The 16338-nt window shown below is 38.1% G+C and overlaps 1 protein-coding gene across 2 annotated transcripts in view; it reads right to left on the bottom strand.

Moving 5' to 3' along the window:
* Positions 1 to 467: 467 nt before the first annotated feature.
* The window catches only part of IQCE (IQ motif containing E), a 69107-nt gene continuing 53236 nt past the window's right edge, over positions 468 to 16338 (bottom strand). For both annotated transcript variants that reach the window (XM_043976822.1, XM_043976823.1), the window contains 7 exons: positions 15086 to 15271; positions 10904 to 10927; positions 9142 to 9252; positions 8497 to 8618; positions 7397 to 7488; positions 6096 to 6209; positions 468 to 2630 (listed from right to left, as the gene is read on the bottom strand). In XM_043976822.1, coding sequence (XP_043832757.1) covers positions 2500 to 2630; positions 6096 to 6209; positions 7397 to 7488; positions 8497 to 8618; positions 9142 to 9252; positions 10904 to 10927; positions 15086 to 15271 — 780 coding nt within the window. In that variant the 3' untranslated portion in view covers positions 468 to 2499. The remainder of the gene's footprint in view (positions 2631 to 6095; positions 6210 to 7396; positions 7489 to 8496; positions 8619 to 9141; positions 9253 to 10903; positions 10928 to 15085; positions 15272 to 16338) is intronic.

The following is a 16338-nucleotide window of genomic DNA, read 5'->3' as shown; positions in this document are numbered from 1 at the left end:
CACACTTGGGTTTGGCACATCTTCTTTTCCTGCCAAACACTGCTAGCAGCAGCTTTTTCTGCCAAATTTAAGTAGCACACAACAGAAAGGACCGTACATAGAACGGCAGCCGTAAGACACACCAGAAGCTGACAACATCCTATGCTTTTCTCCAGGAAGAGAGCTATCGAAATTCCTGAGCACAGGCATTTCAGGAAACCACAGTAGTACATGCCCCTCTTCTGCTTAAAGGGGTTTTCTTGCTCTGACAGAAATGCAAAGAGCACCTGTTCCCTCAGAAGGCTAGTCGTAGATGAAGTTCAGTTGCTGCAAGATGAACTTATATATTTACCCCCTCCCCTCCAAAAAAGGCCCTTAAATGCAGTATTAAAGCATAACATACAGGAAAAAGAACATTTACAATTCTTACTGGTATCCACTTGAAAACTTAAGCCTACTAACAAAAACAATTCTCGTTACATCAGAAAGCTGAAGAAAATGGTGTGGGTTTTCCCCAATTTATTACTTCAACAGACATGTATGGATCACATCATAAAGGTCATCTGTACCTCCTCTTGACATTCTGGAAAAGAATCAAACTTCTCTGACTTGACTGCCCTAGTAATCAGTGTTTGGGTTGACAGTTGCCTGTTATCCTGTCGCCATACACAGCCTTATCTGGACAAGAAGCTTTGGGCTCAAAGGTAGAGACAACCAAATCTCCTAAGAGGAAAAGGAAGTCTATCACCCCTACCCCTTACCCTCTCCCCAGGAAGTTATAAATAACTTCTTGGATCATTAATTCCTAAGAGTTAAAAAGCAAAAGCAGAAAGAAATTGAATACATTTCTTTTTTTTTTAAGTGGGGAAGTAGTAAATAGAAATTTTCATTTTTAACCTATATTGGCTGAGCAGTTATGGGCAGGGATTTCTTGGATTTAACTGAATCCTCCTGGTCTTTATACCTTATTGAACAGATTAACTCTGGAACCCAGTGAAAGGAAGGAGGAAGATCACAAAGAAACATGTGAGGCTGAATCCTGCAAATGCCAAAAAACATCAATCAATTCAGTCAAACCACCAGGCAAAAATATTTTTTTCAAGGAACAATTATTTGATACCATGACAATTGATAACAAAGCAAAAAGATCGGGGCATTTGAATGAATTTTTCACTTTCCAACTAGTTCTATAGAAACTGCCTAACTGGAGAAAGCCGCTGGTGTAGACTGAAGGATGACTGCAGCAGACAGTACAAATATGACCTCTGAACTCTAAACACTCTACTGATTCGATCCTGTCAAACTTATGATGGAGACAGAACTTTGTAAGGGGACAGAGCATTGGAGACAATTCATCGAGTCACTGGACAGAAGAAACATGTCAGTCAGTCTCTCCCACCTGCTTCCCTGTTGCCAGTGCCTGCTTTATGCTACAAAATGATTGCAGAACCAGGTACTTGTAGTGGAACTCCTAGAATAACTCCGGAAATCTGGGCATTAATGTGACATTTGGATCTTGCTTTCTAAGAATGCATCACATGTCTTCTGGCCAAGGGGCATTTGAAGTTTCATCTCCTTCCTAATTCTTACACATATCCATTTAAATGGAAGATAAGTTCTGCGTGTAAAGAGAGCACTCATCTGTGATTTCCTAAGGGAAAACATATTCCTCCGAGAAGATAAGGCACTCTTCTGACATACACAGTCCCTAAGTTTCAAAAGCTGTTCCTTCCAAGGATGGCAGCTCTTTCCATTTGGGGCAGCTGGATTCTGGAGAAGTTCAACATTTGGCCTACTGTTGGTTATAATAGTCTTTACAAGGGCTGCTCAAAATATAAGGGTGGTCTTCACTATGCAGAAGGAACAAAACAACTGATGACGAGAATGAAGGGCTTTTTATATGTCAGAATGGGAGGACTTCATTTTCACTTTGTGATCAGTGATTTTTCCTCTCTTCAGTCTGCTTGCTAAACCAATCTAATACATTTTCAAAACTAATTTTAATGTAGCTTCTTTGGTTTATAATTGTGTGTTTTTTAGTTTTTATTTTCCCAGTGACAAAATCACCAGCTCCACTTTGAAGACTTATACTATTGTTCAGTAGAGAGCTCTAAAGCAGCGGGGTGGATATGCCCAGGAATGTGGGAAGTATCATGCCTGCTGCAAGAGGTCTACTAGAAGAAACTGAAATTCAGCTTTTGTTCTTCAAAATATAGCTCTCATCTACTAATAATGTTGATAATGATACTTTCAAAAACAAAGGGAAAAACTACCCAGGACTCTACCTGAAGTTTTCTTTGATCCTCTACCACTCATAACTTTTGCATTGTGGCTAGCTTGGTGCCTTAAATCTCTAAGGGTAAAAATAGATGTCATTTCCCTACTAATCAAACTGTTCTTCCAGCATTAGAGAATAAGCGCTCAAGGTGGTCCTATGTGCTTTTAGCCTTAACCTCATCCAAGAATAAAGAATAGCTTCGTGTGTGGGGCAGTTTCTGTGGCAGTTACAACAGCCTAAAACTAAAAATGGGGAGGATTTTTTTTCTTCACGGGTAGAGATGGAGAGATGACGATATCATCGGAATCGTCGGAGCTTACTTCATCCACTGGTGGAGCAACAATGGACTGCAACCGGGTGTGGGAGGAAACAGCTGAAATTAACCACAAAGAAAATGAGATTCAATAACACCATATAAGCTCCTCAAGGAAACAATTCTCTCCAGGCAGCTGAACTTCCAGAACAAACAGGACTCATTTTAGAAACACAAACATCATCAGCTCTCCCCCTACAGGCAGGAGTAAAAAAGCAGTACAATATAGACCACTGCCAGGGATTAATCTTTTCATTCCATTACAAATGCCACTCCCAAATGAAGGAATGTGGAGCTGAAAGCACCAGGGCCATCTCATTAAGGAAAATTGACCCAGTGAAAAATAGGCAAAGTCAAAGTGGGATGCTTCAGGCCCTCCTAGGTGAGGCCTAACAAAAGAACACAATTGTCCTTAAGATAACAACTGTACTAGAATGTACTAGAATGTATGCAACAATGTATGTGCTTGAATGCAGTCACCTGAGGATACACATTAGAAAGAGTGTTGCACTGGGAATCCCAGGAAGCATGCTGGCTACTTATTACTCCTGTGACCTTGGAGAAAGTCTGTCATTGACTCTCTCTTAACCTCAGTTTCCTCAATTGTAAAATAAAGGAGTTGAACTAAAAGATTGCTAAGGTCTCTTGCATCTTTAAATCTATGGTTCTTAAGAATTATCTTCAGAACCAGGTTGTAAGGCATGCAAGAAAATCAATTTAAGTACTTTATAGGATCGTAAGTTTAGAATAAGAAGAAACTTAGTCTAACCTCTCAATTTATAGAAGAGGAAATTTGAGGACCAGAGAGTGAAATGACTTGCAATATCACACCTTTGAAAAATGCACACATGCACAATGGCAGAACTCAACTTCAGCAATAAGAGGTGGAAAAGAATTCAACTTCATCACCCACCTTTTTTACCAGACTTGGCTCCAAATGACTTTGAGCAATTTCAATGATTAAATCCATACCTGAACAGTTAAAGTTTGCCATCACCAAAGCTATTCAAAAGAACATACCTTTTTGTGGTAACAAATAACTGGAAACAAAACAGATTCTTAATGTGGAATAGCTAAACAAATTGTGGTATGTGAATGTAATGGGATATTATTTCCCCATGAGAAATGAGTATGAAGAATTCAGAAAAGCTTGGGAAGACTTATGTGAACTGATCCAAAATGAAGTAAGCAGAATCAGGGAAATAAATACACAATAACTATGGCAATGTAAATGGAAAGAACAAAAGAAATTAAATAAAGTGCTGCATAATTATAATGGCTAAGCTTGGCTCTGAAGAAGAGATGAAAAATACCTCTGTTGCAGATGTGAGGAACTAGGAGTGTAGAACACTGCATAAACTATCAGATGTGGTTAACATGTTGGATAGCTGGGCTGAATTTCTTTTTTTCTCTCGTTTATATTCTTGTTACAAAGGATGGCTTTCTGGGTATGGGAGGGAGAAGGATATATTTAGAAATAAAGGTGATGTAAAAACAAGACTTATCAATAAAAATGTACAAAAAACAAAATAGAAGAGTGGGCAAAAAAGTTCCAAAGGCAACTCCCACAAAGGAATTCTAAACTTATTTTCAATAAGAAAGACACTCAAATAAAGTGACAGCTTTGAAAAGGACTGCACCCATTTGGATGCATAAGATCCAGTATGTATATTTTTAAAGACTCTTTTCATTATAGTCATACCTTACATAAAATGAAAAAAGGAAAAGATGATTCATAAAGATAAAAGTCATCTCTCCAAATACTTCATTGTATCACAATTATAATTATTTTTCTTTTCACATGCATTATGTATCCAGTCTTTCACCTATTCTCAGAAAAGAATTCTACAAACTTAATAGGAAAGGAGGGCATTCTGAAATACTACTCTGGACAATTCCAAGACTATGATTTTTTAAAAAACAACATAATTGCTATTCAAATTCAACCGTGCAACTGATACACAGTTGTTTGGAAAAAGGTGCACTCTCCCTCCACATACCAAGGAAAAGATACTTCTCTAATTGGTTCATAAAGATGTAAGTATTACACTTAAATGAGCTATGAGTATGGTTCCACCAACAGACCAGGACTGCTTTCCAAGGACCAATTATAGGGAGGTTCATCACCAAAAGGATGACTACTTGGTGATGAATTCTTTGGTTGTAGTAGCTATGATGTTTGAGATACGGAGAAGAAAACTGCAATTACATCCTGCTTCAGATATTGTAATTGTTCTCTCTCTCTGTGTTTCCTATAATCAGATTAAATGACAGCTTGAATACCAAATTGTCTTGATTTTAGCTTTTCTTACAGACTCATTTCCTAAGTGAAAACAGAATGATAAAAGTAAAGTATCTGAATGACATGAATACACATTCATTTTAGGCATAAGAATAAATCTTGACTTCAGAGTTACTCTTATTTAACAAGAAGACAAATGGGGAGCACAAAAACATTCTTCCACAAAAAATTTAGCACCGATTTAAAAAAAACCCTAAAGTCCACTAAAAGCCAGCAAGAAGCTAACCTATTCAAGCTTTTTAGGGGTCTGAAAGTTATTGGAAGGCATTTTCAGGACCCTGGTACATTGGAAACTAACTGAGCTTTCAGTGCCTTAAGCATCTGTTCATCTTTCTTTTAAATTCTTAGGCATTTGTGTGTGTGTGTGTGTGTGTATGTGAGAGAGAGAGAGAGAGAAAAAAAAGAGACAGAAGCAGAGACAGATAAAGAGACAGAGACAGAGAGAGATCTGTAATTTAGTCTGTGTTTGGGCCACAGGCAGATTCAGTGATGTGTCCATGGTCACTGTGCTAGTGTATGTCAGAGGGAGGACTTAAGCTGAAATCTTCATGACTCAAGGCTATACCCTGCATACATTGATTAGGCTTTAATAGCATTGCTGATAACATAATTTACATTTCTCTATCATTTTATGGTTTACAAAGCTTTTCTCATACCAACTCTGTGAGGTATCAAGTGCAAGTCTTGTGATCCCTACTTTACAGATGGGAAAACAGACAGAGGCTCAGACAGATCGAATGCACAGTCAGTAAAGGTGGGGGCCAGAACTCAGACCCTGGCCTCCTTATTCCAAGTCCAGTGCTCTCTCTACCAGACCATGCTGCCCAGATAATTTGGTCAAATTTAAGCATCTCAGAATTCAGTTCCAGGAGCTGGAACACTGGTGCGAATGGTCAGAAATATGACCTAAAAGGCAGTGATCTCCAGGAATGATATCCTGAGCTCACTTTTTGAGGGCTCATGGCAGGCCAGTCAGGAAGCGCAGACATGGGACTTGGGAACTAAAGGACAGATCGTAAGGCCTATGTGCTCAGATCAGTAAGCTATCCTGTCCTGTCCTCTCACCTACATTGTCTGGTCTGTTCCTTTAGCCAGGTCGATGTTTCCTGGTCAGCAAACAAATGAACGTTCCCATATGCCTGAGAAATTCTAATTCTGCTTGTGAAAGAAGAGCCTGTTCAGGCTTCTTTCCTGAGATTAGCTGAATGTATATGGACACTCACCACAACAGGATTGGTGAACCAGTGCCTTCAGCTCTTTCGGTTGCATACTCTCATCATCATCAGCTGGGAATTCTTCTACAGCCTCTTCACTACTAACTTCACTATCTTCTTTACCTAGAATAACTCAGAAGTCAGAAGCTTCAAAGATGAACATCAATGGCAAAGCAAATAAACTCTTGGATTTATAATACATTGCATCTTTTCTTCTCTGCCCATTTCCATTTTATTGGTTCTGCCCCACTTCTCCCCACCCAAGAGGTGATGCCATCTCTTAGATTAGAAAGAGCTACAATGAAGCCTGTAGTAGTCTCCTTATGATTGACTCTTTGAATGGCAGTAAGGAAGAATAGGACTATTAGTCTAAACATCGCCACACCAGAGGATCCCTCTATACTCCTTGTTCACTCTCCGTGCTATGTTCACAAATGAAAACCCCAAGACTATATTTTGTGGTTGAATGGTATCTCCAAATCTCAAAAGTTTTTACTCATAAAATCAAATGGTTCGGGGCAGCCAGGTGGCGTAGTGGATAAAGCACTGGCCCTGGATTCAGGAGTGCCTGAGTTCAAGTCCGGCCTCAAACACTTGGCACTTACTAGCTGTGTGACCCTGGGCAAGTCACTTAACCCCCATTGCCCCACCAAAAAAAAAAAAATCAAATGGTTCCTTATTGCTCGTGTTTAGTGTTATTCTGATGTCACATGAGACACGGCAGATGAAGGAACTCAATTTGTTATTGCTCCTCAGTGGGCAGATAGAAGCCTATGCTTCATTCACAGATTCATAGGGTTGGAAAGGACCTCAAGATCATATAGCTAAAATGCCAAATGTAATCTAGAAAATGCATATAATGCTACTCTGGGCTTTAATGAAACAAGAAAGGAAATTAAAAGAGATATGTTTCTTAGGAAAGAAACAAACAAAAAAAAGCCATTGATCAAGGTAGAAAAACCATTCTTTTCCAGCAAGAGCTGAGTCTAAAAATGAGAGAAAGAAGGAAGGACATGCTGGATTAGGTTAGAAATAAATAAAATACCCTAATAAAGAATATTAAAATATTCCTAAAAACTAAGTAATGTGAATAAATTGGGGTTCTTTCCTTCTGGGTACATTTTTTTAAAAAGATGGGATGAACTATATTGATTTGAAACTGTGTCAAAGATAAGCCTCAGTCAGGGTATAGTGTATAAGAATTATTTGGGCCCTGTTATTTTCCTGTATAAAAAGGAACTTAGAGCAGCTATCCTCTTGGCTTAAAATAAACATTCCCTTTTATCTAAGTTTTTAAAAAATGAGATTACCAAGAGAAGATGGTGCAGAGACTAGAGAGGTTGATTTCTTTGCTGAAATAGCTTTCTTTTCATTTATGGGAGAGTCAGAGGCTGTTTTTGCACTGGAAAAAAAAAAGAATAAAAAGATCTTTAAAGGACACATTGTAGTGGTTTGAGACCCAAAGCAGGGCTCATTATTTTGCCTGTGAGGATAAAGAGAGGGATCTGAAGAAAGATACAGTTATAATCAAGGAAACAACACAAACTTTAGCAAACAGGCTAAAGGCTTGTTTATAGACTCATAGAACGTTCAGAGCTGGAAGGTACCTTAAAGATCATCTAAACTAACATTTCACTGTACAAAGAAGGAAATGGAGGCCCAGCCTGTTGAGATTTTGAGATTTCATAAACAGGCTTTTTACACCATCCTTTTCCCCCTTCTAGTCTTTTGGTGCATTATGTCTTTAGGTAACCCCTAAGGCTTTTCAAAGAAAGTCGGGAAGCACTATAGACCAAAGGTAGGAGGAAGTGTGGTTGGACAGAGTCACTGTAAAGCCTCGGAAGAGATTAGATTATGGAACTGCTGTTGAAAAAAAGTCTGTGCAATGAATGAAGGAGTCTATTCTGGGCCTTTTGGGATATCTCATCTGTTAAATACCAGAATTATACATTTTTTAAAAAAAAGTAATAATACAGGAAGTCCACATACTCATGGTTACCTGGGCCATCAAGTGACCAAAATATTATCTATGTATTTTCCACCAGAGCAAAAAAAGCAAAGTGATCATGGAATCTTTCCACAATGATGAGATCCCAAGGGCTCTTCAAATCTGATCAGTTAAGGCTCACCATACATCCACAGTGCACCACCTGTTCATCAAAAGAATTGGAAAAAACAAAAAACAAAAACCCCCAAAACCATGGCCTTTGCTCACAAATACCTGACATGTTAACAGCCTGCTGCAACAAACTGTCTGCCTAATGCCTACATGCTATCAGGTGTTACTCCTGGGTGACTGTGGCACAGCAGTTTTCCCTTTTCTGTCTTTGAATCCTATGTTTTTTCTTAATACAGAAATAGGCCTAACAAAAAAATGAATCACACTTTGAACCAGCTGCTTCTGACTTACTGGTATCCCATCCGTGTTGAATGTGCCCTGAAAATCGACTGGATGACTGCAATAGCCTCGTCTTCCTCCTTGTCATCAGCCACCAAAACTGAGGAACTATGACAGCGGGATGTGTTGGATCTCTACAATGTAATGATATCAAAGGAGGAAAGTAAAGGTTTGACATCAAACCTTTCACAGTAATGTTAAGGTTCACCACCCTGGAAACAAAATAGACAAAGAGCAAGATCTCCTTCTTTGGGTGGTTCACTGGATTACTGCCGCAAATAAGTGAGCAACCACCTGATTATAGGTTTGTATACTTTGAAAGCTGTTGAGTTACAAGTCTTTTCTTGTGGGAGGCGGTGGCTAAAATGGGGGTTCTTATATCTTAGAAACAAGTTAAGATGTGCTACTTTATTCTCCAGTCCCCCAACAGTAATTTAACCTCCAAAACTAGGTTTTCCTGGGTTGGGTCAGAGGCAAAATTAGTGGGGTCTGAAAATACACTACAGCCTGGAGCATTAGGTTAAGCCCACTGGGTGAGAAAGCTTTAAAAGACTAAGTTAGAAAAATGTCTAGTACTTCCCCTAGTTGACAAACTGCACCAAAAGAAGAAGCAGTGAGTGACATATTGGGTCTGTGTCCAGCCGTCTTGATGGCTACCTTATTTGGAAAGCTGGGCATGCTGGGAAATTCTGAACCAAATGTATCGCTCGAAAACAGCTTCTCCCGTGCTAAATGTCCCCTGAAAACTGCTTGCAGCACAGCAGCCGCCTAGCAGGGAGAAAGAGAGAAATGGATGTTAATTCCCTGGAAAGATGGCAGCCACAAATTAAAGCAGATTCAAGAAGGAAAAGGTAGAACTACAAAGCAAATGAATTTCCTTACTGTTGTATAATCACAGAAATATTTAAGAAGAATCTTTTCCCCCCTCACTCACAAAACCTACTGCAATCAGAAATATCCCATTCCACACTGAGAACAAACCCACTGATCCTTGACCTCATGGTTAAACTGATCCTGAAAATCTAAAAATGATGTTACTTGTCAATGTAATTACATTGTAACTGCTTAATACTGGTCCATATTTGACAGCTCGAGGCATGTGCTAATGTTTTCATGTTAAGAGTCTAGTTGTCCAAAGGCTCTGGCTATTTCATACACAAATTCTAAAATCAGGCAGAGTGTGACAGGCCCTTGTGGCATGACAAAAAAATTTTTTTTCTTTTCTTCTATTTTTGGAAGTCAGTATGGAGACTTCACAGGTTCACAGGGATAGAAAGTGGGGTTAATAATAAAACAAACTTGAATGAGCCTACCTTCATTCTTGCTTAAAAATATCAAATGCTTGACAAGGAGCTCTCGTCTTATTTTAATCAAACAATAGACAGACATACTGAGCACAAACTTAACATTAGTTTCAAGGCCCAGACATTTTTGTCATAACTGTCATGTACAACGAAAGCATTTCAGTTTTTTTTTTTAAGGAAGGATCATAGTATTATAGATTTATTTGGATGAAGGACCGATTTTTGATAAAGGTGAGGAAACTGTCACATATACTGTAAGTAAAAAAACAAAACAAAACAAAAAATGACAAAGAAAAGAGCCTGAACATCAGTTGGTTGAAGAAAAAAAATTAAAAGAGCGATAAATTTTGGAACTAACTTAGGCTTACTTGGGCAACAATTAAAGGCCAGTCATTTCTCTTTACCAACATCCTACTTGCCATAGTTAAGAGGGTGGCTATCTTTAGTAGTTACTGAAATGATATAAAACCAAGGCCCAGGTAAAGAGGATCAAAAGGAAGTACTCCTCAGGCCAATGATAGGAAGGAATGGGGAAGCATTGTGATGGCTATGTTTAGCCTCTACGAGTAGAGAAATCTTTCTACTTAATGAATGAAAAAGGCCACACACTGGATGAACAGGGAATAGAACTTCCAACCTATAGAAGAAATCCCAAACAATACCTTCGACAAAAAGAAGGAAGTGAGAAAAATGGCGGGGGAGTCGGTCGGGGAAGAGTAGGGAGATTTCCAGGATGCCAGAAAAACACACATCAGCCTACTCTGTCCACTCTTTCCAGAAAAGATGAACTGATCCTCAATAAAGAGGCTGCTGAGGAGTGTCATATGTCTGGTACTATATATACACACATATCTATAGCGTTTAGAACTGCATATTTCATCCTCATCATGAAACATCAAAATCACATTATATATTTGAAAAAAAATGAAATGGCTTTAAAAATCTCATTGCTAATGTCACTTTCTTATTCTAAATTTAATAATGGGATTTGTTTTAATTAAAATATGAATACTTAAAGAGACACCTTTGAAACCCACACAAATTTAGTAAGCTTCAATATTAAAACATCCCCTGATGTTTCATGTTACATTATTGGTGTAATAACCCACACTTACCTCATCCAGATTAGCCTCTTTTTTCTGAAATAGAAAAACAAATTCTAAATTAACATTAGAAGGTCTGGTGGCCTTTTAAAATCACATTCTTCCCCTAGGGGATTCCATTTTTCCCCCTTACCACTGCTATTAGATCAACTAAGGGACTAAAAACCATGGTTATTGTGTAGATAAAAGCAAAATGATAACACAACTTGGACTGAAAGCACAATGAAATCTTTCTTCATCACCAGCTACTTCCCCTACTCTCTAGCTAACTTGTGCTAAGAGAACACAAACTCACTGATGACCCTAACCCAAGCAAAACAAAAATAGGAAGACAAGTCTGAAGAAAAATTCTCAAATTAAAGGTAAAGGGTTTCAATATTATTTGCTGTTTGGAGCTATCAATGCCCCAGCTTCTCTATATTAGTATGTTTAGTAGTCTCTGTTAGTGTTTGTCACTAATGAGAAACACTGCATTAACCAGCTGATCATTAATGATAACCTATATAAGTAAAGAGCACAGCATTACAGGGAGAAGACCTGTCCATCACTAGAACAAGAAATAGATGAGGATAAGGACCAGGGCAATGTAGAACTGAGTGAGATAAAGCTGCATTTTAATGGGAAGGAGTAAGGAGTGGGCACATGATGCAAACAAAGATGAGGTCCAAGGTAGAGGAGAAAAGATCAATTAGCACGTTACAGAATAAAAGCTGACAAAATTCTATTAGCAGAATGTAAGTTTCTTTGGAGCGGGGGCTACTTAATTTTTGCCTCTCCAGCATCTAAGAGTGTTTTGGGCAGAGTAAATGTCTTAATGCATGTCTGTTGAATTGTCACAATCCAGAGAAGAGAATTGAAAAGAATAATAAATTTTGAAACTATTTTAGGATTACTTTATCAAAGTTACTTCTATCACCACTATTCCTTTTTTTAAAAGTTGAATTAGAAAGGGACTTAATTTTCTTATTAGAGTTATTATTATAATATTACCATGACAGTCAGTGAAGCATTTTGCTTAAAGAACTGGCCTCAGAGTTGGTAAGACCTAGGGTGAGAGCCCTGCTTTGTGACCCAGAGCAAGTCACCTAATTTCCCAATGCTTCCGGCAACTCTTTAAGGCTCTAAGTAGTCTAGAAGCCCTTGATATACTTTAGTAGAGGGAGTTTCCTCACCAGATGATTCGATATACCAATGAAAATCACAAATCTAGCATAACAACAATAACAAAATTAATGTATGTGAGTTTTAAAACCCTACTATTTACTATTGTTAGTATATTAAGGGTGCTTATGGGAGTACCTCTGATGGTGTCAGATGTGCAATCTATAACTAGCCCTTTGCTGAAAATGATAACTCCTCATGTGCACAGGCACCTTGGCAAGGATCTAGGAAAGAAATATGGTCCAGTAGAACCACAATGGATTTGGAGTCAGAGAACCTGGGTTTGAGTCCCAGCTTTGCTACCTACAGGATCATAATAACATAGATACAGAGCTAGAAGGGATTTTCAGAGGTCATCTGCAGACGAGGAAACTGAAGCCCAGAGAAGCCAACTGATTTATCCAAGGTCATGCAGGATTGAGACCTAGGTCTTTTGACCACAGAGCTAGTATTCATTCCACTGTAGCACCACTATTCCTAACCGTAACTTAATATCTACAGAAATTCTAACTTTCTGAGTGTGCACTAGATATCAACCAGAAGTGGCAGCTCATGTGGCTATCGACCAATCCCTAACTGTAAGGTTAGCTGTGGCTTGGTTTTTTTGAAAATTAAAAGAAAACAAAATTTCTTCTGTAGCTTTGTACAAGTATTATCTCACTTATTTTCAAACTCTCTCTTTGGTGGAGAATGAATATTGGAAGATATTTTTGACTGAGAGTAGAATGGTTTTCTTTGGGAAGCTGTGAGTACTCCATCACTGGAGGTCTCCAGTGGTCAAAGAGGACCACTTCTCAAGTCATATTATAAAGAGTATTCCTGTTCAGGTACAGGTCAAACCCAGATGACCCCTGAGGTCCATTCCAACCCAGAGATTCTATGATTTCATATTCTTCTTATTTTACAAAGAAATAAGCATTTATTTATCAAGCACCTACTATGAGCCAGGAACTGCACCAAGCATTGGGTCTTTCCACTTATAGATTGATTTTTTTTGGAACACCTTCTTAGAGGTGTAGGTTTTACAATAAAACAGGCACAATATAGACAAATGATATTCAGATGATCGTATTAGTACTATCAGATTTATATTACATTGCAACTTTAGCAAAGTAAGTTGAGTTAGCAGAATCTGGAATTCTCTTCGTATAGCCTTAAAACTGGAGAGGGAAAACCTAACCCATCTTGTTAATTAGTCCATCAATAAACATTTATTAAGCACCTATTATGTACCAGCTACTGTGCTGAGCACCAGGGATACAAAGAAAGGCAAAAGACTCAATCCCTGCTCTCAAGTAGCTTAATGAGGAGACAACACATAAACAACTATGTAGAAACAAGACACATTCAGGATAAATTAGAAGTAATCTATACAGAAATGGCAGAAGGCATTAAGAGGGATCAGGAAAGGCTTCTAGTAGAAGATAGGACTTTAGCTGGGATTGATTCACCTATTCACTAACATCTGTAGAGTAAATAAGAGAGGGACGCTGAATGAAAGTGAAAAGCTGGGTGGTTATTGAAGATTAAGGGACAGAGGAATGGGGACAGTGTATGTTCTGGCCTACAGCATTGCTCTAGCAGCTCCGCTGTTGTATCTACCAAAATGGAAAGGCTCACTATGATTTGCAGAACAGTAATATATTCCTTCAACCAGGAGAAGGGGATTACAACTATTCTTTGAAGACAATGCAAATGGAATCTCATGCATTGGGGCATAGGCATCACAGTGATCAGGTAAACAGGTAAGTCCATGCTTGTTTTAGAAAAAAACAAAAATAAAACATCAACAACCCAATAAATCAATTACATTTTCTCTCTAAGATCCTTTGTTACACATTTAGTGTCTGACAAGTTCAGCAAGATATATATATATATATATATATATATATATATATATATATATATATATATATAGAGAGAGAGAGAGAGAGAGAGAGAGAGAGAGAGAGAGAGAGAAAGGTTTAATTTCTACCCTCCCTTGAGGTATTTTAGTTAAGCTTTAAGACTGTTTGAATTCCTAGTATTTACATCATGTATAAGTTTCCATAATCATGCAACATTCCCTACATATGCTTAATCTTTTTGGCATTTTTAGAGAAATTTTTTTTGGATTCTCTGTGCCCATACTTTTCATAACTAAGGTCAAGTAAATAGTACTTGTCTCATAAAAACCAGTCTGCATTCCTTTAATAGAATTAGAGATAAAATTCCCAGATATTAGAGTGTTAGAAACATTTGTCTGTTATCAGAGGCCTTGACTATATGGTCAGAGATACAATAAAGACACTTTTGTCTTAAAGAGTTCTGGAAGAGTTAGCTCAGTTGGTTCACCATGCAAATGAGACCAAGGCCCGAGGGGTTGATCCGCACATCAGTCAATTGGCTTTGTATCATAAAACTCGGTCTTGTTAAGGCAGATTGCACCTCTAATGCCAATTAATCATTTCACAAATCACATTTTGCTCATCTGATTGTCAGGTGAATATATGAATGGCTTCAAGACAATCCATCTTAGCTACTAGAAAAATAACTCAAAAGTACACAACCTTTGGGTACTGTGGGTCAATCGCATTGTTTTTCTATGGACAAAGCAAAAGTCCCATGATTTTGATGTGAAATGATGTGAAATACATATTTGCTACATATAAGCTGTAGAGTGTAGATTACAGGTGTGATTAAGAATTAATATAGGAATTAATCTCATCTATCTCTTACTGGGATAGCTTCTGGGATAATGCCACTCACCTACATGTCAGCAGTGAGAAAACTCAATTGGGAATCAGGTTCTGCTGCTGCCTACCTGTGTGTCTTTGTGGAAATCATTTCACCAGGCTAGGCCTCAGTTTCCTCATCCATAAAATGAGAGGGCTGGACCCATCGATGGCTCAGCTCTCTAAGCTCCCTTCCAGCTCTAAGAGTCTATGATTCTAGAAGAGTGCTTTTCTAAGAACACTCACTGGGAAGCTAGAGAGTCTAGAACAGGAAGAGGAGACAGCTACATGGAACTACTTTCTTTTCAGGAAATATCACCTTTCTATTGAATATCTTCCACTGAGATTGGATAATTCTGGCAGCTTTATCTCTTCTGTGCTCTTTTTTTCTTGCATCAGAGTGGAAAGTGGGAGGCTGAGAGGACACATTACTTGAACTCGATACAGAACCTTGCTGAGTCTGGATACAGGTAACGTTGGAGGAGATAAAGGCATCTTCCGGAGCCTGCAAGAAATTCAAGATTGAAACGAATGAGTGATGGGAGGAAATGAATAAGGAGAAGCAGGGTAGATGACTATCTGGTAAGGTGGCAGGATATTACTTCGCATGATAGCAAGATATTCTGATCATACTTTTTAATTTGGAGAAAAGTTGTATCCACTGCTCAGCTTGACAGAGTCTTTGGTGAAAAACAAAGTAACAACTGTAAAATGGATTCAAAGTCATCTTTCATTAAAGTCTCTAAACTTCTTTCTGGCAGTACTCTTCTTTTTGGAAAAAACCATGACATCACTTATGGTCCTGCCTGCATGGCAGTATTTCAGTCTCTTTCTGGTGGGTTTCAAAACCCTTCCTGACATGATCTAATTAATCCTTCTTACACCCCAAGATGCTAAACAGGTGAAAAATGTCAGCATCCCTATTTGATAGCTTGAGAACACTTAAAGCACAGAGAGGGTTATTAATTTTTTCCGAGGTCACAAAGCAAGTTAGCAGCACTAAAGAGGACGAGACATAGAATGCCTGACTGATCAATAGCAACAATAATGATACCTAATATCAAATGATGGGCCAAATTCTTCTGCTGGGAAAGATATTTCCTAGGGTTGGAGAAGAGGAGGGAGAGTTTTGAGTTTGAATTAACTTTCTTAGGCCAAGAAATATTTCTAGCATTACAACTATTTCTATGAGCCTGAGTCACTATGCCTATAAAATGGTTTATAATTTAAATAATCATATCTTAAATTAGACCGAATGAATAAAAGCACATTTCTGATGTTACAGAGATGATAACTGGAAAAGCCCCATTTTTTGTTTTTGTTTTTTAAAACCTGGCTTAATATACAAAGAGTACAGTTAGTAGAGTTAACCATGATAAATATCAGTTTTGGTTTAGGTTGGAAGAAAGAAGTTTTTGTTTTTTGATACTGTTTCCATATTGTCACCAACTTTCTGGTACATATTTTCTGTCTATACGTCTTGATTTCATATTCTTTACAACAATGAAAATACTAATCTCTAAACTCAGTGGAGACAAAGTTAATGAAAAGCTCTCACAAAGGAAGCAATCC

Source organism: Dromiciops gliroides, chromosome 1 (assembly GCF_019393635.1).
Source record: "Dromiciops gliroides isolate mDroGli1 chromosome 1, mDroGli1.pri, whole genome shotgun sequence".
Lineage (NCBI taxonomy): Eukaryota > Metazoa > Chordata > Mammalia > Microbiotheria > Microbiotheriidae > Dromiciops > Dromiciops gliroides.
This window is presented reverse-complemented; position numbering and strand designations above follow the sequence as displayed.